At 48.8% G+C, this 26,152-nt stretch overlaps 1 protein-coding gene across 1 annotated transcript; it reads left to right on the forward strand.

The window, feature by feature from the left end:
• The first annotated feature begins 2,096 nt into the window (after positions 1 to 2,096).
• On the forward strand, positions 2,097 to 25,302 carry SEC61A1 (SEC61 translocon subunit alpha 1). The gene is made up of 12 exons (XM_048857972.2): positions 2,097 to 2,252; positions 6,242 to 6,309; positions 7,022 to 7,087; positions 7,189 to 7,267; positions 8,110 to 8,241; positions 9,122 to 9,231; positions 9,483 to 9,636; positions 11,932 to 12,092; positions 12,947 to 13,144; positions 13,585 to 13,776; positions 14,881 to 14,957; positions 23,372 to 25,302. The coding sequence occupies exons 1-12, from the start codon at positions 2,246 to 2,248 to the stop codon at positions 23,556 to 23,558; spliced, it is 1,431 nt and encodes a 476-aa protein (XP_048713929.1). The 5' UTR covers positions 2,097 to 2,245; the 3' UTR covers positions 23,559 to 25,302.
• Positions 25,303 to 26,152: the final 850 nt, after the last annotated feature.

Below are 26,152 nucleotides of genomic sequence, written 5' to 3' on the forward strand. Positions count from 1 at the left end.
ATTTCAAATGGACCTTGAAATTGACAAATTGGTCTGAAATCAACAAGAGTCAATTCAGTAAAGACAAGTGCAAAGTACTACATTTAGGGAGAAAATATCAAATGCAAAACTACAAAATGCGGGACGACTGGCTAGTCCATTGTACTGCTGAACAGGAGTGGGGATTATATTGGATCACAAATTAAATATGAGTCTATAATGTGATACAGTTGCTGAAAAGGCTAATATCATTCTGGGGTGTATTAACTGGCGTACCATATGTAAGACACAGGAAGTACTTATCCCACTCTACTTGGCACTGGTGAGGCCTCAGCTGGAGCACTGTGTCCAATTCTGGAGGCCAGGTTTTAGGAAAGATGTGTATAAATTTGAGAGGGTCTAGAGGAGAGCAACAAAAATGATAAAAAGTTTAGAACACCTGACCTATGAGGAAAGATTAAAAAAAAACTAGGCATGTTTCATTTTGAGAAAAGAAGACAGATGGGGGACTTCACAACAATCTTCAAATAAGATAAGGGCTATTATTCAGAGGACTATTATTAATTGGTCTCCCTGTCCCATTGAAGGTAGTACAAGTAATTGGGTTAATCTGAAGTAAGGAGGATTTAGGTTAATATTAGAAAAATCTTACTAACTATAAGGATAATTAAGCACTGGAATAGGCTTTCAGGGGAGGCTGTGTGAAATCTCCATCAGTGGAGGTTTGAAACACCTGTCAATAATAGTCTGGGTTTACTTAGTCCTGCCTCAGCACACTGTGCTGGATTTGATGACCTCTCAAAGTCCTGTCCAGCCCTACATTTCTGTGATTCTACGAATGTCTGGAAAGTACCTAGCACATCATAAACAAATACAATAATAATAAATAATAATTATGATGCCATCATATTTATGACATTCTGATGTAACAGTATAATGTGTTGATCTGACACCACAGTATCAGTGACTTTCGCAGCTTCATCCTGAGTCTTGCAATAAGTGGTGTTTTCATAAAACCCCAGCTCTTGGAGTCCGGTGAGTGCATGAGAACAGTGGCTTTCATTTCTGAAAAAAAAGTAAGTATGTAGTCTTCACGGATGCAAAGAAAAACTTGAAATGGGAGCTACTAAGGCTTAAAAACAGGCTTTGGGCAAAAAAACAAAAAAGACTAGTCAACCGAACCATACTAGGGTTGCCAGCTGTCCAGTTTTTGACTGGAACATTCAGTCGAAAGGGGACCCTGGCAGCTCCGCACCTCAGCCCTGAGCCCCCTCTCTCACCCAAACACCCTCCAAGAGCCCACACCCTGCACCCCCTCCTGCACCCCAACCCCCTGCCCCAGCCCTGAACCCCCTCTCACACCCAAACTCCCTCCTGGAGCTTGCACCTACACCCTGCCCCGCACCCCTGCCCCAGCCCGGAGCCCCCTCCTGCAGCCTGAACCTGTAATTTCTGGCCCACCCGGGTGCCTGCACCCCCATCTGGAGCCCACACCCTAATCCCCTGCCCCAGCCAGGTGAAAATGAGCGGGAGAGGCTGGGGGAGACTGAGGCACAGAGGGAGGGGGTTGGAATGAATGGGGATGGGGCCGCAGAGAATGGCAGTGGCAGGGGCAGGCCCAGGGGGATGGGATAAGCCTGTTCAGTTTTGTGCAGTTAGAAAGTTGGCAACCCTAAGCCATACGTGTATTCATTTTTTAAAATCTCATCTCAACCTCATGATTTTTCACAGCTAACCCTTCCCCTCCCTTTCTCTTCCCCTCCCCCTCCAAACTTCCAGGTTGCCCCTTCCTGTAAGAAAACGAATGTGCCTAGACCCACAGCTTTAAGATGGAGACTAAACACGCGAAGACTACAAGTCCCAGCAGGCCATGGGTCACCTTGAGGGATCGTTTAGACCCAAGGAGGCGCATGGAATGCTGGGATTTATAATCCCCTGGGTCCAATAGGTACAAGGGAATAGTCTGCGCCGTGCGTCTTGCCGTCGTGCATGCTGGATGTTGTGGTGTCTGGTGGGCGCAGTGCATGATGGGAATGATAGCGCCTCTGGCCAGGGCGGGACGCGGCGGCGGTGCCTGCCAGGGAATTGTAGTTCTTGGGGGTGCCGGAAGTCTGCGGCGCCTGCGCGGAGGCGCTCGGCCGGCGACCCCGTGCGTGGCAGGAAGCGGAAGGGGGCCGGTGGGGCTCGAGCACTGACGTGTCTCTCGGAGTGAGCAGGAGCCTTCGCCCGGCCTCTGCTCCCTCTTTGGACAGCAACAGCGGCCGAGATGGGGAGTGAGTGTCGGCGCGCAGCCGGGGCCTGGGAGCGATGGTGGGGTGCCCGAGCTGTGCCCCGGGTTGGCGGCGCCCCGCTGCCTTCCCTCCCCCCCCAGCTGTGCCCCGGGTTGGCGGCGCCCCGCTGCCTTCCCTCTCCCCCCCCCCCCAGCTGTGCCCCGGGTTGGCGGCGCCCCGCTGCCTTCCCTCCCCCCCCCCCAGCTGTGCCCCGGGTTGGCGGCGCCCCGCTGCCCTCCCTCTCCCCCCCCCCCCCAGCTGTGCCCCGGGTTGGCGGCGCCCCGCTGCCCTCCCTCTCCCCCCCCCCCAGCTGTGCCCCGGGTTGGCGGCGCCCCGCTGCCCTCCCCCCCCCAGCTGTGCCCCGGGTTGGCGGCGCCCCGCTGCCCTCCCTCCCCCCCTCCCCCCCCCAGCTGTGCCCCGGGTTGGCGGCGCCCCGCTGCCCTCCCTCTCCCCCCCCCAGCTGTGCCCCGGGTTGGCGGCGCCCCGCTGCCCTCCCTCTCCCCCCCCCAGCTGTGCCCCGGGTTGGCGGCGCCCCGCTGCCCTCCCTCTCCCCCCCCCAGCTGTGCCCCGGGTTGGCGGCGCCCCGCTGCCTTCCCTCTCCCCCCCCCCAGCTGTGCCCCGGGTTGGCGGCGCCCCGCTGCCCTCCCTCCCCCCCCAGCTGTGCCCCGGGTTGGCGGCGCCCCGCTGCCCTCCCTCTCCCCCCCCCAGCTGTGCCCCGGGTTGGCGGCGCCCCGCTGCCCTCCCTCCCCCCCTCCCCCAGCTGTGCCCCGGGTTGGCGGCGCCCCGCTGCCCTCCCCCTCCCCCCCCCAGCTGTGCCCCGGGTTGGCGGCGCCCCGCTGCCCTCCCTCTCCCCCCCCCAGCTGTGCCCCGGGTTGGCGGCGCCCCGCTGCCCTCCCTCTCCCCCCCCCAGCTGTGCCCCGGGTTGGCGGCGCCCCGCTGCCTTCCCTCTCCCCCCCCCAGCTGTGCCCCGGGTTGGCGGCGCCCCGCTGCCCTCCCCCTCCCCCCCCAGCTGTGCCCCGGGTTGGCGGCGCCCCGCTGCCCCCCCCCTCCCCCCCCCAGCTGTGCCCCGGGTTGGCGGCGCCCTGCTGCCCTCCCTCTCCCCCCCCCCAGCTGTGCCCCGGGTTGGCGGCGCCCTGCTGCCCTCCCTCCCCCCCTCCCCCCCCCAGCTGTGCCCCGGGTTGGCGGCGCCCCGCTGCCCTCCCTCCCCCCCTCCCCCCCCCAGCTGTGCCCCGGGTTGGCGGCGCCCCGCTGCCCTCCCTCCCCCCTCCCCCCCCAGCTGTGCCCCGGGTTGGCGGCGCCCCGCTGCCCTCCCTCCCCCCCCCAGCTGTGCCCCGGGTTGGCGGCGCCCCGCTGCCCTCCCTCTCCCCCCCCTCCCAGCTGTGCCCCGGGTTGGCGGCGCCCCGCTGCCCTCCCTCTCCCCCCCCTCCCAGCTGTGCCCCGGGTTGGCGGCGCCCCGCTGCCCGCCCTCCCTCCCTCCCCCTCCCAGCTGTGCCCTGGGTTGGCGGCGCCCCGCTGCCCGCCCTCCCTCCCTCCCCCTCCCAGCTGTGCCCTGGGTTGGCGGCGCCCCGCTGCCCGCCCTCCCTCCCTCCCCCTCCCAGCTGTGCCCCGGGTTGGCGGCGCCCCGCTGCCTGCCCGCCCTCCCTCCCAGCTGTGCCCCGGGTTGGCGGCGCCCCGCTGCCCTCCCTCTCCCCCCCCTCCCAGCTGTGCCCCGGGTTGGCGGCGCCCCGCTGCCCTCCCTCTCCCCCCCCTCCCAGCTGTGCCCCGGGTTGGCGGCGCCCCGCTGCCCTCCCTCTCCCCCCCCCTCCCAGCTGTGCCCCGGGTTGGCGGCGCCCCGCTGCCCGCCCTCCCTCCCTCCCCCTCCCAGCTGTGCCCTGGGTTGGCGGCGCCCCGCTGCCCGCCCTCCCTCCCTCCCCCTCCCAGCTGTGCCCTGGGTTGGCGGCGCCCCGCTGCCCGCCCTCCCTCCCTCCCCCTCCCAGCTGTGCCCCGGGTTGGCGGCGCCCCGCTGCCCGCCCGCCCTCCCTCCCAGCTGTGCCCCGGGTTGGCGGCGCCCCGCTGCCCGCCCGCCCTCCCTCCCAGCTGTGCCCCGGGTTGGCGGCGCCCCGCTGCCCGCCCGCCCTCCCTCCCAGCTGTGCCCCGGGTTGGCGGCGCCCCGCTGCCCGCCCGCCCTCCCTCCCAGCTGTGCCCCGGGTTGGCGGCGCTCCGCTGACCTTCCTCCCCCCCGTGCCCTGAGTTGGCGGCGCCCTGCTGCCCTCCCTCCCGGCCTCCCCCAGCTGTGCCCCGGGTTGGCAGTGTACTCTTTGTGCAGGGGCTGGGAGGTGCTATTCCTTCCTGAAATCTGCTGCTATCCCAGGGTCCGTCCAGGACCCTTTTCTTCCCCACTAACCTGTGTTTGGCTCTAGGCCCTATGGGGGGTATTGGAGTGGTTACATTTCTGAGAGCCGTGTTCGGCTCATAATGCTGTTTTTGACACATTATAGGTCTTATTTTTTTATCAAACTATTAAAACAAGATTATCTTCTTGTAATATGTATGTGCACGCTGAGCAGTCAAACACAGTTTTCCTCGTTTCCTTTCCTGTCTCTGCTGCCTTGTAAATTTGCTCGTATTAGGATCAGGGTTAGCTTTCTCATGTTGGCATCCTTTCTACCCTTGCTTAGGCTTTTCTTATTAGCTGGGCATTCTAATTTTGATGACAGGAAAGAAATTTTCAGCAGCATGCAAAGTAGCAAATACAAATTTTCTTATGGTAGGGAAGGCTCTGTATGATTCCAGGAGGTCAGGCTAGATTACTTGACAGGTACTCTTGGCTTCACTTGCCTGTGGATCATCTAAAGTTTAGTGGGAGTGCCATAGTAAAAGAAACTGCAAGCTGAGTGGATCATGGTCTGTAGCCCTAAGCTAAAAATCAGTCATTCTTCCTGAATAACAGAAACCCACAGCAATTAAAGATGTTCATGTCCCTAGTTAATAGAAGCTTCAAGATAGTCTGTTTGAGGAGGAGGAACTGGTCAGGTTCTGGAAAAGAATTTTGGTTTCATTGTTGTAAAAGGTAGATGCGGTATTTACAGAAAGTGAAAAACCACAATCTAAGAAATTTCTGTTGGAAATTAATAGCTTAATATCTAGTAAACTGTTTCTGGTCTAGACTTAAACAGGGTACATTTAGTATCAATTTCATATTTCCACAGAGCTACTGAAAGCGTTCATGTTTCAGTGCTCTTGTGCCGTCTTTCATGAAATGGATATAAAGGAAGTAAATCCTACCACATAATTTCTGCAGTCTGAGATTCGACTGTTGTCCTGAGAGATTCAGCCTACCTCCCTTTGAATTTCCTTGGACCTTATGTTCCTGTCTTGGAAAAACAGTTTATTTTATAACTGTTAAATCTGAAAGAAGAGTTCATAGTTCAGGCCTGTATTATAGATACCTCCCATTTCCTTAAATGGTAACTTTCAGACCTCACTGGCTTTCTAAGGATAAACCTCCTCATGCTGGTGAGCAGTTTCACACACAAATTTTGTGGGATTGTTTAAGTAACTGTTTAACTAGTACCTTTAAGGGGTTCATTCATTCATCCCCAAAGTAATTTCACCTTTCCACATAAATTCAGTTATTCACCTTATGCCTCAAATAACCACCATCAAATAGAAGTTGGAAGGATGTGGAAGAGTATATCTCTAGAAGACAAAATAAGTTAATGAAACTAACATTCTCTTCCTCATCCTTCTCAAGAAAGAGTTACAAATATCCAGATCAGCCATGTATAATTTTGCTGTTTGTTATCACACTCGTTCAAAGGTGCAACTGCCTTGTTAGCGCAGTTAGCCAGATGTACCTAGGACAGGTAAGGGTGAGGTGACCACCTAGTCCCTAGCCCTTGCAAATTTAGAAATTTCCATTTTTTTAACATGTCAGTGACTAATCATCAGGATTGCCATAAATTCCATATCTGTATGTTCACTTTACCATCTAACTTTTTATTTTGTTTCAGTTAAATTTCTTGAAGTGATCAAGCCCTTCTGTGTTATCTTGCCTGAAATTCAAAAGCCAGAAAGGAAGGTATGTTTTTGAGATGTTCTTCAGAACTCTATTTGTAAGAGATAAGGTTTCTAAGCCTAAGGTGTGTAACTGTCAGCAGTGCGGTTACTTTTAACTGAAATAGTTGCACCATTGCAGCCCTAGTGTGAACAGTTGTACCCAGTATAAATCATCTTTACACTGGCATGAGTGCATCCATGGTAGGTGTTGTACTGCTGTAATTATAGCAGTACAATTGAAGCAGTACAACTTTTGTGTGTCGGCAAGGCCTGAGGTATATGATGATATATATATGAGAGAGAATTAATTTCAGAGTAGCTAAAAATGGTATCTTAAAATTCAAAATACTCTTCTTCTTTTTCCCCCATCTCCCTTAAAGACAGCTGATTTGAACAAATAATCTTAGATTGGAATTTTTGCTGAGAGCTTTTTTTTGGGTAGGCCGTTAAACTAAGAATCCATTTCAGTGGATCAGTACTGGAATTACCTTATACTGCTTGCATAAGGTTGTTTGCTTGGATGAAAGTTTCATTAAAGATTTACCATCTTTCCTTCTAGACTTCATATAGTGTAGATGGGATGAAAAGGGACTTGATAATTTGCTTTTTTCTAGTATTTTACTCTAAGTATGCAGTTACATGATAGAGTTTAGTTGACTTGCTTAATAGACGAGCTGTTGTGACCAGTGACAACCCATTCAGTTTAACTCCTGTCTTTTTCTCTTTTTCTTCAGATTCAATTTAAGGAAAAAGTGCTATGGACAGCTATTACGCTTTTCATCTTCTTAGTATGCTGCCAGGTATGTTTGTAATGTTCTTTCATTTTCCTTTCAAATAAAGAGGAGAACAAAGTCAGCGCTTTAATTTAACCCCACTTCACTTTCATTGCTTGGAAATTCAGATTCCCCTGTTTGGTATCATGTCATCAGACTCGGCAGATCCTTTCTACTGGATGAGAGTGATTCTGGCTTCAAATAGAGGTAAGATCCTGCTTCAGATAACTTAATTGCCAGCGTAGGGTTTCTTCCACTGGCTGTGTAACTTGGCTTGTTTGAACAGTTGGGATTTTAGTCTGTTTATAGATTTTTTTTCTAATGAAGTGAACATCTGGATTGGAGCAATAAACATGGCATAATAGAAAAAATTATAAATCTGGGGATTGGAATTTGGCACAAATGCATTAAAATTATATATGAATAGACACATTATCAATTGCATATAGCCAAGTGGAGGAAAAATAGCCTTTGGAGAGAAAGTGGGAACAAGACAGCTCATAAGTACCCATATATAATAGAAATTATAAAACTCCTGCAGTACATTCCATGTATTCTGATGCACATTCCCAGCTATAAGTACTTTGTACTTTTTTTTTCTTACGGACACCTTTGGTCGGTCACACAGAGTAAAACCTATGCTGGCTGCTCAGTTGTCCAGTTGCTCACAGAAGCTTTTTTGTGCTGATGTAAATCAGATATAGTATCAACCACTTCGGTGCACCATTTGATACTAGTTCAGGTATGTGTATATGTATCTGGTCAAATCAATTGATTATAGCAAAATGGGAAGTGCAGAGATGTGCATGTAACTGAGAAACATGATTATACCAAAAAATATTAGAATGTCATCCTTCAAAGGAGGAGAGTGAAGCTTTACCATTTCTACACCATCTTATATCTGGCATAGGTACGCCAAAGAGGTGCCACGTGTCTCTTATTGTTCTGTCTGTACCATGAGGAGGTGGGAGGAATGAAAAGTCAAACTTTGCACTTTATGGGGGTCTGGAAATGGTGAACTGCAACAATTGGCTTTCTGCATCTGACAGGAACATTGATGGAGCTGGGTATTTCACCCATTGTCACTTCCGGGCTCATCATGCAGCTCTTGGCTGGTGCCAAGATAATTGAGGTTGGGGACACTCCAAAAGACAGAGCTCTCTTCAATGGGGCGCAAAAATGTAAGTAGCAGCTGATATCAAGGAGGCTCATCTAGAATGAGGCCTGACATTAACAATGGATGTTGTGAACTTGATCGCCTGAAATATCTTGAAATCGCACGTGTAGGCCTCCCCAGATGTTAGTTTTCTTGATTCTGAATTTGTTAGTACTTCAATACTCTGATTTATTGTCTGCTGTTTCTTGGCCCATCTGAAATTTTCTGGTGGGTTTCAGTTGAGTTCTTAGTGGTTGTCATGTGATGGTGTCCCTGCTGCAGTTTCAGCAGAGAGGCCAAATATTAAATGGACCATGGAGATAGCAATACTGCACAGACCTCTAAATGTAATTGAGGCATATTTGATGTGGTAGAATGGTGAGGCAATTCTGTGCTGCTGCTGTCCTTCTTGTGTGAACTTTAAAAGGACTTGAGTCTCATCAAAGTTGGCTCTTTTCAGTAGTAAATGTTGCTAGATATCTCTGTAATGTACAGATTTCAGTTAATTTTAGTCAGATCTTCTCTACAACTTGTTTCTGTACAAGGAACAATTAAGTTCCAAAATCTGTTTACTGAAGAAAAACTCACCTAAATTGCTTATGTATCAGCTTAATGTTTTACTTTGTATTTAAAAAAAATATTTCCTGCAAACAAGAGTGTTTAACATTGAGAATGTTGCTTCATCTTTTTTAGGTATAGATTAGTTTTCTCTCATTGCTGTTGTGCAGTGTTTTTGTTGATCCTAGAGTTTCCAGTGACCGACTTCAGTGCTCAAACTTCATTTTGACATTGCATTTAGATGTCTATTTCATTAGTTTTTTGTATACTCCTTCCCCCTGCTACCCTTTTTTCACTGGTCTGCAAATGTCTTATAAACTGACAGTATTTTTTGTTGTCTTTTACAGTGTTCGGCATGATTATTACAATTGGTCAGTCTATCGTCTATGTAATGACAGGGATGTATGGAGACCCATCTGAGATGGGTGCTGGTATCTGTTTGCTTATCACAATTCAGGTAACTTTTATACCACACCCTCTACATCACTCCTCAAAACGATACTTCCCTGTTGCATAACTGCACCGTCATGGAGTGATGGGAAGGGAGCGAGGAGAATGGAAAGCACACATGTCTGCCAACTAAAGAGGATATCTGATCTTCTCCTTGTTATTGTTGATACAAATGTTTTGTTCCATTAAGTCAGCATTATTACAAAAAATAAAAAGGGATGAAGTCTCCAGTAAATAATGCTATTTCTTTTCTTGCAGCTTTTTGTAGCTGGGTTGATAGTTCTACTATTGGATGAGCTTCTACAGAAAGGATATGGTCTTGGTTCTGGCATCTCTCTCTTCATTGCTACCAACATCTGTGAGACTATTGTATGGAAGGCATTCAGCCCCACCACTGTGAACACAGGCCGAGGTGACTCTTTGCTTGTGTTAAGATTTAAGTATTCTGTAATATGAAAGATGACTAGATTATCTGAGTAGCTTCATGTGCACTTTTCCCACATTCTAAAGCTCCACTCATACATAGCAATTTCTACAGTAACCTTCCAGAGCACAGAGAATTTCAGCAACAGAAAAGTTGTTTCTATGCACAAAAGAAAAAAAAAATAAGGAAATTAAGTTAAATAGTAAATATTGCTCTTGACCTCTCAACTCCTGTAATTTTTTCAAGTGGAATCCTAATTATAATAGAGATGTTTCTATGCAAGGTAGAAATGCATGTGTAATGCAAATACTGAGAGGGAAGACTCCAGAGGTTTAAGATGAATGGTATATAAGCAGCATATTACCTTTCTTGAGGGAGGGAGTGCCTCCTGCCACTCAGCAGCTACCCATATTGTTGATTTGAGTGGCACTTTTTCCAAAGACTAATCAAATCATCCTCAGTTGCAAGGATAGGGAATGAGGTTCCATAGGGGACATGAAGAACTGTAGAGAGAGGAGATGGAAGTATTGAGTGCTCACAGGAAGGCAACTAATTTCATTTGTGCAAATAAGCTGTAACTCTATAATATAGGATGATCAAGTGTTCAGTCCACAGCTTTCTCCATTTACTTTACATTGTTTATTGTAAGTCTGCAGAATACCTCCACCAGATCTTTACTGTCTCCTTAAATGTATGCTTTAATCAGAATCTGGAATGAAGAATGGTCATACTAGCTCAGACCAATGGTCCAACTAGCTCAGTTTCCTGTCTTCTGACATTGCTCAGTGCCAGATGCTTCAGAGGGAATGAACAGAACAGGGCAGTTATTGATGATCCTGTCGTCCAGTCTTGGCTTCTGGCAGTCAGGGGCTTAAGGACACCCAGAGCATGGGTCCGACCACCTTGGCTAATAGAGATTGATGGACCTATCCTCCATGAACTTACCTAATTCTTTTTTGAACCCAGTTACACTTTTGGCCTGCACAACATCTCTGGCAACAAGTTCCACAGGTTGACTGCATTGTGTGAGGAAGTACTTCCTTACGTTTGTTTTGGTCTGCTGCCTTTTAATTTCACTGGGTGACCCCTGGTTCTTGTGTTCTGTGAAGGGGTAAATAACACTTCCTTATTTACTTTCTCCGCACCAGTCACGATTGTTTTAGACGTCTCGCATATCCCTCCTCAGTCATCTCTTTTCCAGGCTAAACAGTCCCAGCCTTTTTAATACATCCTCAGATGGAAGTGTTCCATACCCCAGTCATTTTTATGGCGGTTCTGTGTACTTTTTTCAATTCTAATATATCTTTTTTGGGGGTTGGGCAACCAAAACTGTGTGCAGTATTCAAGATGTGGACATCCCATGAATTTATGTAGTGGCATTATCGATCCCTTTCTTAATGGTTCCCAATCTTCAGAATTGGTTGATGGGAGGCATGAGAGTCTGTCACTTTTATTTAAAGGGCAGTGGTTTTGTCCTACAGAATTCATAGTTATAGCAGAATCCAAGCTGTTGCTTAAGAATCTTGGGTCCATAAATTTTGAACGCTCTTCTTTCTGTGTGATTTTTCAGCAGGACAGGAGAGTCAAAATCGCTTGCTTTGTGATAGCGAGTTCTCAAAGCACAGAACTTCAAAGTAGGAAAACAGACCAATGCATTTCTTTGAAATGTAACTCTGTCATAAAAAGTGATTACAACTCTGTTTCCCTTTTAATCCCATGCTGCTGTGTTTTGCTCTGTGTTGCTGATAAGTACTCTGGAAAACCTAAATTTCTAACAAGAAATGTGTTCTCAGGTGCAAATTGCTTGAACTTTTTTGGATAATTCAGTGCTTCAGGATGCTCTGAATTCTGTGGGTCTAAAGTGTACTGTTTACATCTCTCTTGTTCCCTGTGTTTTATAGAATCATTGTTTTGTCTTCTAGTATGTTCTTTGGCACTGTCTAAAGTAGTCAAATGGTGTGGAATCCATACCTGTATGAAATTAGCAGATGTAGTTTACGCTATGAAGACAGTTGCATTCTTCCCTGTATTAACATGTTTCTTATAGACGGAATTGCCTTTAGGGTGTGATTTTTCAAAAGTGCTCAGCATTGGCCTAACTGATCCTATAGAAATCAATCGTAAAACCCTTACTGACTTTAGTGGGAGCAGAGTTAGGACAAAAGCAAGTGCTTCTGATAATCCCACCCTAAATAGTGTATTTCAGAAGCCTAGTAAATGTCTTAATTCAGGTATTAAGATACCTGAACTCATTGTCCTTCCCCTCTCCCTTTCTCATTTAAGGAATGGAGTTTGAAGGAGCCATTATTGCTCTGTTCCATCTGCTGGCTACTCGTACGGACAAAGTCAGAGCTCTCCGAGAGGCCTTCTACCGCCAGAACCTCCCTAACCTCATGAACCTGATTGCCACCATTTTTGTCTTTGCTGTTGTCATTTACTTCCAGGTCAGTCAGAATCTAAAATAATGTTTAAAACCACTGCTGGTAGATGTAGTAAAGTCACCTGTTTCACAAATACAGTCTGATAAATTTTGAGTACAGATCCTGACAGCACTTCCATAGAAAAGCTGACAATTGTGAAGATAAATATGAATTTAAGACGTTCAAAATCTTTGGCTCTTTTGTGGCTTTAAATCAGAATTGACATGGCTGAGTATTTAAAAATTGATTTTTTTTCTGCAGCTTGAAGAGTTAAACTTCACCTTTTTAGTGCATGCAGAAGACTCCTAATGACTTCTGGGTGTGCATGCAACAGCCAGGGCTTCAGTTACTTGATCTGAAAAGGCTGGAACTCCACCCTTGGCTTTCTGTGGCCCCTGAAAGGCTTGAGAACTATTGTAGACTGAGAGAGATGATGGATGTGTACTAACAGACCTTGCTAAAAATGCCTCAACGTTTTGCTGAAAATACCATGAGCCCATAAAAACCTGAGTTCATTTTGGAATTTATTGCAGCAAAATGGCCAATAAGTAGCAAATAACCGTTTTTTTGTGTGTACCTTTGGAATTTCCACCTCTGGGCACTATGCTGAGTTCTTCCTGTAATTTCAGACTCACCTTTGAATATCTTGGCATTTCATAAATTCACATATTTAAGCTGCCCTGTGCAACGATCTAAATGGGTCTGAGGTCTTGGCAGAAGGGTTTAAGTAAAGGGCTGAGCTAGCAGAGTCTTTGACACTCACATGCTTCACGGCAAGATTTTTGTGGAGACCTTGCATGTGCTGCAGTTGTGTGGTGCCTCTGCTGTCTGTGTTTTACTTCAGAGTTACAGTGGGGTTTTCACTTGGCATTTTTCAGGGCTTCCGAGTGGACCTCCCCATCAAATCTGCCCGCTACCGTGGCCAGTACAACACTTATCCTATCAAGCTGTTCTATACTTCCAATATTCCGATCATTCTTCAGTCTGCCTTGGTATCTAATCTGTATGTGATCTCCCAGATGTTGTCTGCTCGCTTCAGTGGCAACTTGTTGGTTAGCCTGCTGGGCACCTGGTCTGTAAGTATCCACCTGTTTTCTGTAGCCTGTTTTACACCACGCAGGGGCCCCACTAGAATGCCCAGCTTCTGACATGATCTCTGTAAACATAGTGACACTTTCCCTGGCAAAATTATGCACATTGAGACTAACAGCCCAACATGTGATGTTTTCCCTTCATTATTGACTGTGGAATACATTTACCGTGTGTTTAATCTGTGGCTTGCTATTACTTTTTCCTCCCTTGCAAACCCAGTATCTTTTATTTTTTCATTTGTCCCTTGTGTTCCCATCTTTAGAAACTGCTCATAATCTGAAACTTGAATTCCCTTGTGCAGCCCATGTGCACACACAAACTCTACCTATTAAAAAAGGGATGATGCATTTAACCAGGGTTAGTCTAACTGCTAATAAATAGGGACACAAAACTAAACAGTGCAAACCTATTTGTTTCTTTTCAGGATACTTCATCTGGAGGCCCTGCTCGCTCTTATCCAGTCGGTGGACTTTGCTACTATCTCTCACCCCCTGAGTCCTTTGGTTCAGTGTTAGAAGACCCTGTCCATGCAGTTGTTTATATAGTGTTTATGTTGGGCTCCTGTGCTTTCTTCTCCAAGACATGGATTGAAGTTTCTGGCTCCTCTGCCAAAGATGTAAGTTAAAGAAATTGTTTTACAGGATAAAACCAGGAGAATTATCCTGCAGTAATTACTACTTCAGCAGTAATATTGTGAAATGGACAATATAGCCTGGTGCCAGCCTTGCCTCTTAGTAATACCACTACTTACGTGGAGTGCCTTTTTGTCTGTGGATTGCAAAGCACTTAAAGCTGGGCAAGCATTTGTGTCCCCATTTTACAGAGGGGAAAACACGCACACAGGTAGAACCCTGATCTCCTGATTCCCATTTGGGGCCCTATTCACTGGATCACACCAAAAAACCCTAGGTGGGTGGTGTAGGAATAGAGATGTATCTGAGATGCTTGAATATCACTTGAGTAGCATAGAAAGAAACAGAACAATATGAAAGAGAAACTTCATAAGGAGCATAGTGTGTAGCCTGGAGCACTACATATGGAGCATAGCGGTCAGATGACAGCTGCACTGTGTGAGGGTAATTATCTCCTTAAATACCTACACACAGTATTTTAATACTTCTGTGCCTGGAAAAAAAACAAGCTCTCATGGGATCTTTGTAGGGACTGATAACTGGAAGTAGCTGTGTTTCAAACTTGCTTAATTGGTGGTATGTTAAAAATAGTTCAGCACATCTATATACCAGTAGCTGGCCTATCTAAGCTTCAATCATTCAGATGTGTAACACTCAAGAACAAAATATTTCATTCTTAAATTGAATTGCTTGTTGCTATTGGAGATGGTAGAGTGGCTGACAGTATGGCAGGTTTTAGTTAGGAAGAAATAGGTTTTGCACAATGAATATTTTCATTTGGGATGGATCTGGCTGCTTGCTGCCAAATGTGGCCGAGGTCCTGCTTGGAACTCTGTACAGATCTTGGCTGGGTTTTGCTTGTGTGTCACTCTATTAATCATGGCTTAGAATACCGGAACAAGGCATTTTACGCTTTAAACATAATAATTGGGAAAAGCTCCACTTTGTTTTTATTCTGTTTCTTGGAAGATGGCTGACATGTAACCACAGAAATGTCATGCTTTCAATTCCAGATAGCGAGGTGGTTCTGTGAAATTAACCTAAAAATGAAACTAAATTTCTTTACTAAATTTCTTGGCTCAATACAGGTTGCCAAACAACTAAAAGAGCAACAGATGGTAATGAGGGGCCATAGAGAAACCTCCATGGTCCATGAACTAAACAGGTGAGCTACAAATATGTCCGTGGCTATATGTACCAAATGTTCATGTAATATCAGTGCTACAATAGGTACTGTCTTCAGAAGATTAGAACTTGGATGTCCTTTCAAGCTCAGTTCTATGGTGACATGCTAGCCTACTGCATAAGGTCATGTCTCCTGCTGGAGGCTGGGCCTATAAACACTGTAATCTACTGCTACCACACAGCTGAAGGATTTAGCTCAAGTAGTAGACCTGTGTCTGGTGCTGAAGGTCCTGGGTTCAGTCCTTGCTGACAGCCATGGTGTGAGCATGCAAACATATGGGTCCTCGCACTAATATAAAAGCTCTCACACAAACAGGCTAGCAATCAGCTGGCCAAGGTACCTCCAAAAGCCCTCCATTGCAGGGTGATGAGTATGGAATCACCTAACTTCGTAAGCCGTTATTCTTCTTCGAGTGATTGCTCATGTGTATTCCACTATAGGTGCAGGTGCTCGCCACGTGCACCGGTGTCAGAAGTTTTTCCCCTAGCAGTATCCATAGGGGAGCGCCCTTAGCAACCCCTGGAGTGGCACCTCCATGGCGCGGTATAAGGAGTGCTGCGCGCTCTCCCCACCCTCAGTTCCTTCTTGACGTCAGCGAAGGTGCTTCGGAACTGCTCGGCTCCAGCTTTGCTGCAGCTCGTCCCCAGAACTCTTGTTCGTTCAGTGTATGGTATCTGTAGTTAGGTTTGGTTTAGTTAGCGTGCCCAGGTTGGGACATGCCCCGCGCCTTGGGTTTTAAGTCGCGTGACACTTGTAGGTGGCCGATAGCTGTGAGTGATCCGCATGCAGACTGTTTCTGCAGTTTGGGTGAAACCCATCTTAGCGATAGTTGCAAGATTTGCAAGTCATTCATGCCTCGGACCGAGAGAGCGAGAGAGACGTTAGGCTGCGGGCCATTCTGTTGGAGTCGGCATTGACCCTGACTCCGGCGCACCGCTCCGAGTTGGCACCGGGTACCGTGGTGTCGGTGCGTGAAGACCTCCCGGCGCCATCTACCAGTTGGCACCGCTCCCTGTCTGTGGGGCATGCCAAGAAGGCTAAGAAGAGGCCTTCGCTGCTGCTGCACCGGAGCAAGACTGGGGGGAGAGGCTAGGTCCGTGTTGGGTAGGCCTCCGACTCAGGTTGAGCTGAGTAGCCTGGCTCGTTCGGAGCAGGCTTCCCCAGATATCCGGATGCCCTCCACCCCAGAGGCCCTGCAAGCAGCCCAGGATGTTATGTCCATGCCAGTACCAGGAGCACCGCCAATGTTGGCCCCACGGTCCAGAGGCAAGCTGCTCCTGGGATCTCTGCAGTTGCCTTCGACTCTGTACCAGGGAATGTTCCCGACGCCGTTCGCCGCTCAGTGACCATCCCGGGCGTAGTCCACGTAGGTTGCTGTTAACCTCCCCACCAGGCTGTCTGGCTGGGTTCCATCTGACAGACTCCAGGCACTGTTCCACCTCGAGGAATGGACACCGATGAGACTGAGGCAGATGACACTCATCTCAGAGGGGCTGTAGTAGCCAGTCATGACATGAACATCGACGCCATTCCCTTTCGTCGTCGCGCTCCAGGATCCTGCCATGAAACTGCTCCCACAGCCCCAGGCGTCAATTGCCGGCTCGGATCCACCTGCTGGAGCCGATCTCAGAGCAGCTGCTACCAGCAGTACTGTTCCTTCACGTCGGGGTCACGATCTTGTGGTCGGCGCTCCTCCCGGTCCAGGGACAGCGGCAGGTCATACGTCAGCCCCAACTTTTCTTCATAGTCGTCCACCGATGGGCCAGGCCAGCTAGGCCCACAGCCAGTTCCGTCGGTGCCACAGCAGGTGCAGTGTCTCTGGGCCCTGTGGCCAGTGAAGTGGTACCAGCGGGCACCGTGGTCCCCGATGCATCTCCTGGTGGGGGCTCGCTCTGTGGCAGGAGCCTCAGAACAGCCATCGGCCACCCTCTCCTGGCCTCTGAGGAAGGAATTGGCAGGACGCATATCTTTGGTGCTGTGCCCAGAGAGCGACCAGGTGGTGGATCCTCCGGTGCTGGTGGACACGCAAAGTACTGCGCCTGTCTCCTTGCCCTCCCCTGGATAGGTGATTATGGTCCCTCCTCCCTCCATCCCACAGGAGGACTCTAAAGTCCACCAGGAGCTATTGAAAAGAGTGGCATCAAACCTCAACCTTCAGGCAGAGGAGGTGGAGGAGCCCTTGGACTCTCTTTTTAATGTCCTGTCTGCCTCGGTACCGGGCAGAGTGGCCTTACCACTCCACGAAGGGGTGGTGAAAATTTCAAATGCCTTGTGGAAAACCCCGGCCTCACTGGTCCCCATCTCGAAGAGAGCGGAATGCAATATTTTGTACCCACCAAAGGACATGAATACCTATACACCCACCCTGCTCCTAACTCCCTGGTGGTCGAGTCGGTCAACCACAGGGAACAGCAGGGCCAACCAGCCCCTACTCCGAAAAATAAGGATTCAAGGAGGCTGGACTCATTTGGCAGAAAAATTTATTCGTCCTCGAGCTTCCAGTTACAGGTGGCAAACCAGGCTCTCCTGGGCCGTTATGAGTTCAGTCTATGGAGCTCTCTGCCCAAGTTCAAGGACTCCCTTCAGGAGCATGACAGGAAGGAGTTCAAAGCTCTGGTGGAGGAGGGTACAGCTGCTGCCAAGGCAATTCTGCAGGCAGCATCAGATGTGGCAGACACAGCCGCGTGGTCCATAGACTCCGCAGTGTCCATGAGAAGGGCATCATGGCTCCTGCTGTCTGGGCTGTCCATTGAGGCACCTGCTGCGGCACCGACATAAAACTGCATGGCCTGAAAGACTCCCGCACTACGTTTAAGACTCTTAAGATAGGCCATCCACTCTAAATACGAGCTCCCTTATAAAAAGTCACAGGACTATAAAAAAAACACCCACAGAGGCAGTCTGTCTGCCCCCCAGCCTGGGTCCTCCAAGGGCAAACAGGCAGGGAAACGGCAATTTTGATGGTACGCCTGGGGGCGACTTAACAGTTAACATCAGGGATCCATCCTCAAAGCTTCCTTTCTCAAACCGGTTGTGTGCGTTTCTCCCGGAATGGTCGCAGCTGACTTTGGACCGATGGGTCCTCAGCACTATCTCTCGGAGCTACACCCTCCAGTTTACCTCTACCCCGCCCAACCACTCTCCCACCCAGTACCTGTAGGGGGAGCCCTCTCACGAGGCTCTGCTCGATCAGGAGGTGGGGTGGCTCCTTGGCCTAGGAGCGGTGGAGGTGATTCTAGCAGAGTTCAAACGCAAGGGGTACTACTCTCGCTACTCCCTTATCCCGAAGAACAAAGGGGGGCTCAGGCCCATCCTGGACCTGCGAGGCTTGAACCAGTTGTGACGGGGTCAGGCCAGATGGCTACAGGAGAGTGTTAGAAGGCAGATATATTAGCCCCAGGTTAAGTAGGTCCCTTTCCCCTGAGCAAGGTAATAGGGAAGGTTCCAGAACAATCAGGAACTTTCTGGAAACAGTTAAGGCAGACAGGCTGATTAGAACACCTGCAGCCAATCAAGAAGCTGCTAGAATCAATTAAGGCAGGCTAATCAGGGCACCTGGGTTTAAAAAGGAGCTCACTTCCGTTTGTGGTGTGTGTGCGAGGAGCTTGGGAGCAAGAGGCGCAGGAAGCTGAGAGTGAGAAGGCATACTACTAGAAGACTGAGAAGTACCAGCATTATCAGAGATCAGGAGGAAGGTCCTGTGGTGAGAATAAAGAAGGTGTTGGGAGGAGGCCATGGAGAAGTAGCCCAGGGAGTTGTAGCTGTCACGCAGCTGTTACAGGAGCCACTGTAGACAGCTGCAATCCACAGGGCCCTGGGCTAGAACCCAGAGTAGAGGCTGGGCCCGGGTTCCCTCAATCCCCCCAACTCCCTACTTGATTCCAGAGGAGTTGAATTGGACTGTGGGTTCCACCAGAAGGGAAGGTCTCTGGCCTGTTCCCCAATCCACTGGGTGGATCAGCAGAGACTGTGGGGATTGTTCTTCCTTTTCCCCATGCTGGCCAGTGATGAGGCTAACTGAGTGAAAGGCAGGTTTGAGCCACGAAAGTGACCAAACTGAGGGCTGCCATGAACCTCTGAGGTGAGAAAATCCACCAATAAGTGCAGGACTCACAAGGCAGAGGAGGAACTTTGTCACACAGTATATGATGAAACTCAAGTTCTGCATGGTCTCCCTGGCCTCCATCATTCCCTCCCTGGATCCCGGGGACTGGTACACCGCCCTCGATCTGCAGGCTGTGTACTTCCACATCCATATATTCGAGGGGCACAGACGCTTCCTACATTTCACGGTGGGATGGGAACACTACCAGTTTACAGTCCTCCCGTTTGGCCTGTCCACTGCCCTCAGGGTATTTGCAAAGTGTATGTGTGTGGTGACGGCCTACCTCAGGTGCCGTGGGGTCCAGATCTTCCCTTTTCTGGGCAACTGGTTGGTCAAGGGCAGCACCCAATCGCAGGTATGGGACCACATGGCGCTCCTTATGTTCACATGCACCACTCTGGGCCTGTTAGTGAATGACGCCAAGTCACATTAGTCCCAGTACAATCAGGGCGGTCCTGAGCCTCCCTCCCACCGGACAGTTTTGAGACCCTAAAAGGGCTCATCAACACAGTCACAATGACAACAGTCAGAGCGTGTGTCCAGCTCTTGGGTCACGTGTTGGCGTGCACATATGTGGTTCGTGCCGCCAGGCTCAGTATGAGGCCCCTCCAGCTCTGGTTGGCCTCTGCATTCTCCTGGGCCAGAGACAGGATGGACCAGGTCCTCACTGTGCCCAAACTGGTGATCGCTTCCCTTCAGTGGTGATCCTCCGCAGGGAACATGGTCTGTGGGGACTTGTTCAAAGGCAGGCCCTTGTTGCTGGAACTGGTGTCCGACGCATTGGACATGGGGTGGGGAACCCATGTGGGAGATGTTCAGACCCAAGGTCTGTGTTTTGCACAGAACCTGGTCCTCCACATAAATGTCAAGGAGCTGTGGGTGGTCCGCCTGGCATGCATGGCCTTCTGTTCGCATCTGGAGGGCAGGGTGGTCAGGATTCTCACGGGCAACATGGCCTCGATGTTTTACATCAACAGGCAAGGCAGGGCCTGATCCTCTGCCCTCTGCCTGGAAGCCTTCAAGCTGTGGGACTTCTGTATAGCCCACAACATTTGCCTACAGGCCTACCACCTACCGGGCACCCGGAACTCGTGGACTGATCACTTGAGCAGGGACTTCTCCTCTTAGCATGAGTGGTCTCTTCACCCAGAGGTGGAGCACAGACTTTTCCAAGAGTGGGGAACTCCCCAGGTGGACCTGTTCGCGACTTGACAGAAGAGTCGCTGTCTCCGGTTCTGCTCCTGGGGGGGCTGGGGCAGGGTGCTATTTCTGATGTCTTCCTCCTGTCCTGGTCAGGCCAGTTTCTCTATGCCTTTTCCCCATTCCCACTGATCAGCAAGGTCCTGGAAAAGATAAAGATGGACAGGGCCCAGGTCCTCCTGAATGCCCCAGCATGACCCAGGCAGCATTGGTATGGGACCCTCATGAGCCTCGCTGTTGCCCCGCCATGGCCGCTACCATCCCGCCCGGACCTGCTCTCCCAGCACCAGGGCTGCCTCCCCCACCCCAGCCTGGTGGCACTTCACCATACCATGTGGCTGCTCAATGGTTAGGCCGGGAGGAAAGTATGTGCTCGGAAAGGATTCACTGTGTCCTCTTGGAAAGCAGGCAACCCTCCACGTGCCCGAGCCTACTTGGCAAAATAGTCTACATTCTCCCAATGGGCAGCTGAGCAGGGCGCTTCCCCCATGAGTGCCCCGATCCAGCTCATTTTGGACTACCTCCTTCACCTTAGAGCCCAGGGCCTGGCGCCCTCGTCCGTCAAGGGGCACTTGGCTGCCTTATCAGCCTTCCACCCACCAGTGCAGGGGCACATGGTGTTCTCCCATGCTATGGCTGGCCGATTCCTTAAGGGATTAGATCGTCTCTTTCCGTACGTTAGGCCCCCTGTCCCGCAGTGGGACCTGAACTTGATGCTGGCCTGGCTGACGGGCCCCCAGTTTGAGCCACTAGCTATGTGCTCTTGCACTTTTCATGGAAGGTAGCCTTCCTCATTGTGATCACGTTGGCACCGCGGGTCTTGGAACTTGGGGCCCTGACCTCCAAGCCCCCGTACACGGTGTTCCATAAGGATACGGTACAGCTCCGCCCAAAGGTGGTTCTCCGCCTACCACATAGGTCAGGACATTTTCCTGCTGGTCCTTTGCCCCAAGCCCCATGCGTCCAGTAAGGAGCGCTGCCTCCACAAGCTGGATGTGAGATGGGCTCTGGCCTTTTACCTGGAGCGTGCAGGAAGTCTTCGCAGCTGTTCATTGCCTTGGCCGAACGCGTGAGAGGTCGGCCGATCTCCACTCAATGGCTCTCCAACTGGATCACCTCGTGTATTCGTGCCTGTTATGACCTGACTGGAATTCCGCCGCCATCGATTGTGCGGGCGCACTCGACTAGGGTGCAGGCCTCGTCTGCTGCCTTTTTAGCCCATGTCCCTATTCAGGACATTTGCACGGCTGCCACATGGTCTTCAGTTCACACGTTCACCTCCTTTTATGCGATCATCTCCCAGACAAGGGAGAACGCTGGGTTCGGCAAGGCTGTGCTCCGTGCTGGGAATTTGTGAACTTCTACCCACCTCCAACAGATATAGCTTGGAATCACCTATTGTGAAATACACATGAGCAATCACTCGAAGAAGAAAAAACAGTTACCTTTTCCGTAACTGGTGTTCTTCGAGATGTGTTGCTCATGTCTATTCCACATCCCACCCTCCTTCCTCTCTGTCAGAATTGTCTGGCAAGAAGGAGCTGAGGGTGGGGGGAGTGCGCAGCGCCCTTTATACCGCACCATGGAGGCGCTGGTCAAGCGGTTGCTAGGGGTGCTCCCCTACGGGTACTGCTAGGGGAAAAACATCCAACACCAGTGCACATGGCAAGCACGGACACCTACTGTGAAATAGACATGAGCAACACACCTTAAAGAACACCAGTTACGGAAAAGGTAACTGTCTTTTCTAATTGGTTTTGAGTCTGCTGGTGGCTGTGAGGATTGCAAAAGCCTGAAAGATAAAATTTAAGAGCTGTGGTTGCATGCACACAACAATTTTCATGCATTTTTACTGCATCGTCAGTAATATATTCAGCACTTAAATAGCACTTTAATGTTTCTGCAACGCTTTGAAAATGTGACCTGTTACAGGAAATATTATTAATCATATTTGCAGATGTCTCAGTTACATACCTCTATGGGTAAGAGCTACGGTGTGCTAAATAATGTTGTTTTGAATCCCAAATAAGTATTTAATAAACTACTTGGTGCAGAGGTGGGGCACAAAGTGACCCTTTTAGTTCTGCAGCGCTTCCCACTGCAGTTCTCACCTCTAATATGGAGGTGTAATATGTGGAGAGACTACAGGTCCCAGCCTGCTTTGCTCCAAGTCAATTGAAATGAGATGGTGCATTTTCTAGGATCGAATTGCCATTGGCTGCCGCTGTGTTTAAAGATGTGGCTGGTTGTAGTCTACTCCATTCCATTCTCAGGCAGCTTGGTGATGTTTTCCTCAGCTGGGCCATGCTTGGGGCTCCTTACCTAGTATGCCGAGCCTAGTGCATGTTCCTCCTCTTGGATTGCTGGACCAGGGAGGAAGAGGGTGTTTTGCTACTGAGGGCCTTTGTTTTTATTTGTAATAGTTACCTTAAGCTGCAGGGGAGCTGCTGAAAAGGTATTTAAGATGCCTAGTTGTATGAGGTCTAGCTTCCTGTTCTTTTAAAGGGATTGATTTTTTTCCCTCATAGAAAACACTCACCTCATTGATTCAGACTGTTCTCCCAGATAGGTATATCCTACAGCAGAGGTCCCCAAAGTGTGGGGTGCGGCACCCTAGGGGGGCATGGAGGAACCTTTGGGGCGGCATGGTGTGGCCTGGGCCAGCCCCCATGGGGGTGGGGAGGGAGTGCCACCCAGGCCCTCCCCGTCCTCAGCCCTGTCCCCAATCTTGGCTTGGCTCCGCTCCCGGCGCCGCACCAGTACTGGCCATGGCTCCATTCCTGGTCTGGGGCTGAGGCTGGGAGCAGAGCCGCACCTGGCCGTGGGCCCAGCTGCCAGCCCCCATTGCAGGCTAGCTGCAACTCCACTCCTGCCCCCAGCCTTGGCCCATGGCCATGGCCCCAGCCTTGGCCCCCTTACCACTGGCCACTTCTCGGGCTGCGGGGGGGCATGGACAGGGATACGGTGGGGGTGGGGGGGGAATATGACCCTCAAGTTTGGGGACTACTGTCCTACAGGAATACCAATCCCTGGTATGAAAGGTAGCATGATGTCTGACTGCTTTTCCTTTTACCATTGTATTTTACAGGTACATTCCCACAGCTGCTGCGTTTGGTGGTCTCTGCATTGGTGCTCTCTCTGTCCTGGCAGACTTCCTTGGGGCAATTGGGTCTGGAACTGGAATCTTACTAGCTGTTACTATCATTTACCAGTACTTTGAAATTTTTGTAAAGGAACAGAGTGAAGTTGGGAGCATGGGAGCTCTTCTTTTCTAAACCCAGCTTCTGATGGACCTAGGAAAGGGGGAGGCGTATTCTTGAATTATCCAGTCAGGTGAAAAGAAATAAAACAAACTCGGGCACATCATGCTATAGGAACATGTATTTTAATAATGTTTCCAAAGTGCATTTCCTTTTGTTCACTTTTTAGCATATTGTTTGTGTTTTTATAAATTGTTGGAAAATGTGCGAAAACACTTTTAAAGAAAATTGTTTATTTTTAATTACTTATTAGGAAAACCAACTTCCTGAATTGGATTTAGTTTGACACTTTAATTTTTCATCCCCTTGCAGGAATGATAGATGGATGAATGAATCAAGCCTTTGTAGGCTTAGATAAATAGACATGGGGGGAGGGCTATGTATTGGAAGGGATGTTTTTTCTATATATATTGTGTTTGCAACTCCTCTGCAGTGGATTAGCTGAGAGAAATCTCTCCCTCTGATGCTGGAGTTCGTTAATTATGGTTGTAAGCACAAACAATGTTTAATATGTTCAGTTTTGTATATTTTTTGGAATATGGCATATTTGGTGAAGCATTTTCAATGTATTTTTACAAAGGTGTCTCTACTTCCAAATGTCTTGTAAACTAAGCTAGGTCTTGTCAAATGCTGAATATTGGCTTGAGACTGTTGCCTAGCTTCTGTAGAGGTTAGAAGTGCTTTCCCTTCCGTAAGCTGAAAACTCAGGTCAGTCTAGGTTTCTCAAGGGGGAAGCAATTACTGTGCCTAGGAGTTGTAACCTTAAAACTTGGTAATATGGGGAAGCCTTGTAAATGTTCTAACTACCATTGACCACAGTGATTTCTAGGTCTGGCAGTGAAACTAGTTGGGGATTGCATGTCACAACTTTTTAGAGGCAAATCTTAATTTTGTCTTTTGATAAACCAAGGCTTCTCTCATTAAAAATAAGTAATAGTCTAGCAGCAATGAGGATATCCTCATCTGACTGCTTGTTTCTAGTGAATTGTATGAGATTCATTGCTACAGAATGCCACAAGTGTAATTGACATATCTGTCCCAAAGTACCTAATTTATGGTCCTGGACAGGAGATTAGTCTGATAACTTTGTCACTCCCCATGTAAAAGGCATCCTTTTGCCATCTCTGAAGTATGTTTAAAATATACCCGTGCTGACTTGAATAGTGTGGAGTGAAAACACTTGCCTGGACACCTGTGGCCTCCTGTTTTGTTTTGAGGGCCGCTCCTATCAAAATGGAGAAGTCACCTTAAAAGGCTTAAAGGAAACTGGGGAAAAAATCCTCAACTTCTAATTTTAAGTTAGATTGATCCTTGGCACCTTAAATGTTGACAAATGCAAACATTTTGTGTGCAAAGGAATCCTGCAAGTAAAGTTTCTTCCTCAAACAGTATTGGTCAACCTGGGAACCAGAATGGGAAGGGGTAGTGTTGAAGTGTTTCTCTGTACTGCACCAATATGACTGTATATTCTACTGTTACTCTGAAAACGTAAAAGATGGTTTGTGCTTTGAGTGACAGAATCTTTTCTATTATATGTTCCTGAGAAAAGTAGAGCCAGAGCCAGAAACTCTTGCTGTATTTGCCACCAAGCTCTAACAAATGTGTGAGAATGCTGCAGGCTCTGTATGCTATGTACCTATCAATAGAAACTTAAACGCTTAAAATGGGACAAGGACCTGAATTAGAAAAAGGGCAAAAGTAATGGAATAAAGTAGCCATGAATAAAGAAAATGTCATAAAAGTCCACTTGTTAACTTCACACTACATTCGTCTGTTTTTTTTATCGAGGGTCTGTTTTGAAATAGCAGCATGTGACAACAGAGTTTTTGATGCAAAATCTGAGAGAGTTCAGAGGTGACTTTTGATGTGGGGGAAAGGGGGTGTCTTTCAGAAAGACCAGTCAAGGGCCTCACTTCTGGGCACACAGTTCTGGCTGGGCTAGAACTGTATTTGCGTTTTCAGTTAGAACTTTTCTTTGAACTGGCTGCAGTTTAGACCAACAGTTCTGGAGTTTCTGGTGAATAGCACTTGTTCTGTGCATCTGTATTTTGTTGCGTAGTGGTGGAACTTTGTACATCTTCAAGCAGATACGTCCTGAAGGCAGGATCTGATGATCATACAGTGGATGTTTGGTTAGGCATTAGCTCTTTGTTTTTATTCTAATCTGCTTTATAATTAAATAAAGTACATCTTTGGAACGAACAGTTGACTTTTAGTGCTTTAAATACTGCTGCAAGTGCATGCCTAAAAGACTCTTAAAATGAATGGTAAGACTGATGCGTACTAAAGAGTATACAAAGACAGTTCGCCCCAGAGAGAATTTAAGATCTAGGTATAAAGCAGGATTCAGCAGGTGTCTAAGACACGCAAATGAGAATCAAGATGGGGATGATGAGGTGAAAAAACCAACAGAGGTTGATAACAGCTGAAATATTGCCCAATATCTAAATGTTACTAAATGTGTCTCTACCAACGTTCTTTGTAGCATAACCCTATTTAATTAAAAGAATCAAGGGGTGAGTGGTTTCAGACTATTTTCTGCCCTGTCCTCTGAGGTTGCATGTTTCTGATGTGGTGGGGAAGGAAGACGTTAATTTGTCTTTTAGGAG

Source organism: Caretta caretta, chromosome 7 (genome assembly GCF_965140235.1).
Source record: "Caretta caretta isolate rCarCar2 chromosome 7, rCarCar1.hap1, whole genome shotgun sequence".
Taxonomy (NCBI): domain Eukaryota; kingdom Metazoa; phylum Chordata; order Testudines; family Cheloniidae; genus Caretta; species Caretta caretta.

Coding starts and splice junctions, on each gene's coding strand:
- SEC61A1 (XM_048857972.2), top strand. Junction 7,088..7,188: donor TCTTCTTAGTATGCTGCCAG/GTATGTTTGTAA, acceptor TTGGAAATTCAG/ATTCCCCTGTTTGGTATCAT. Junction 13,777..14,880: donor CTGGCTCCTCTGCCAAAGAT/GTAAGTTAAAGA, acceptor GGCTCAATACAG/GTTGCCAAACAACTAAAAGA.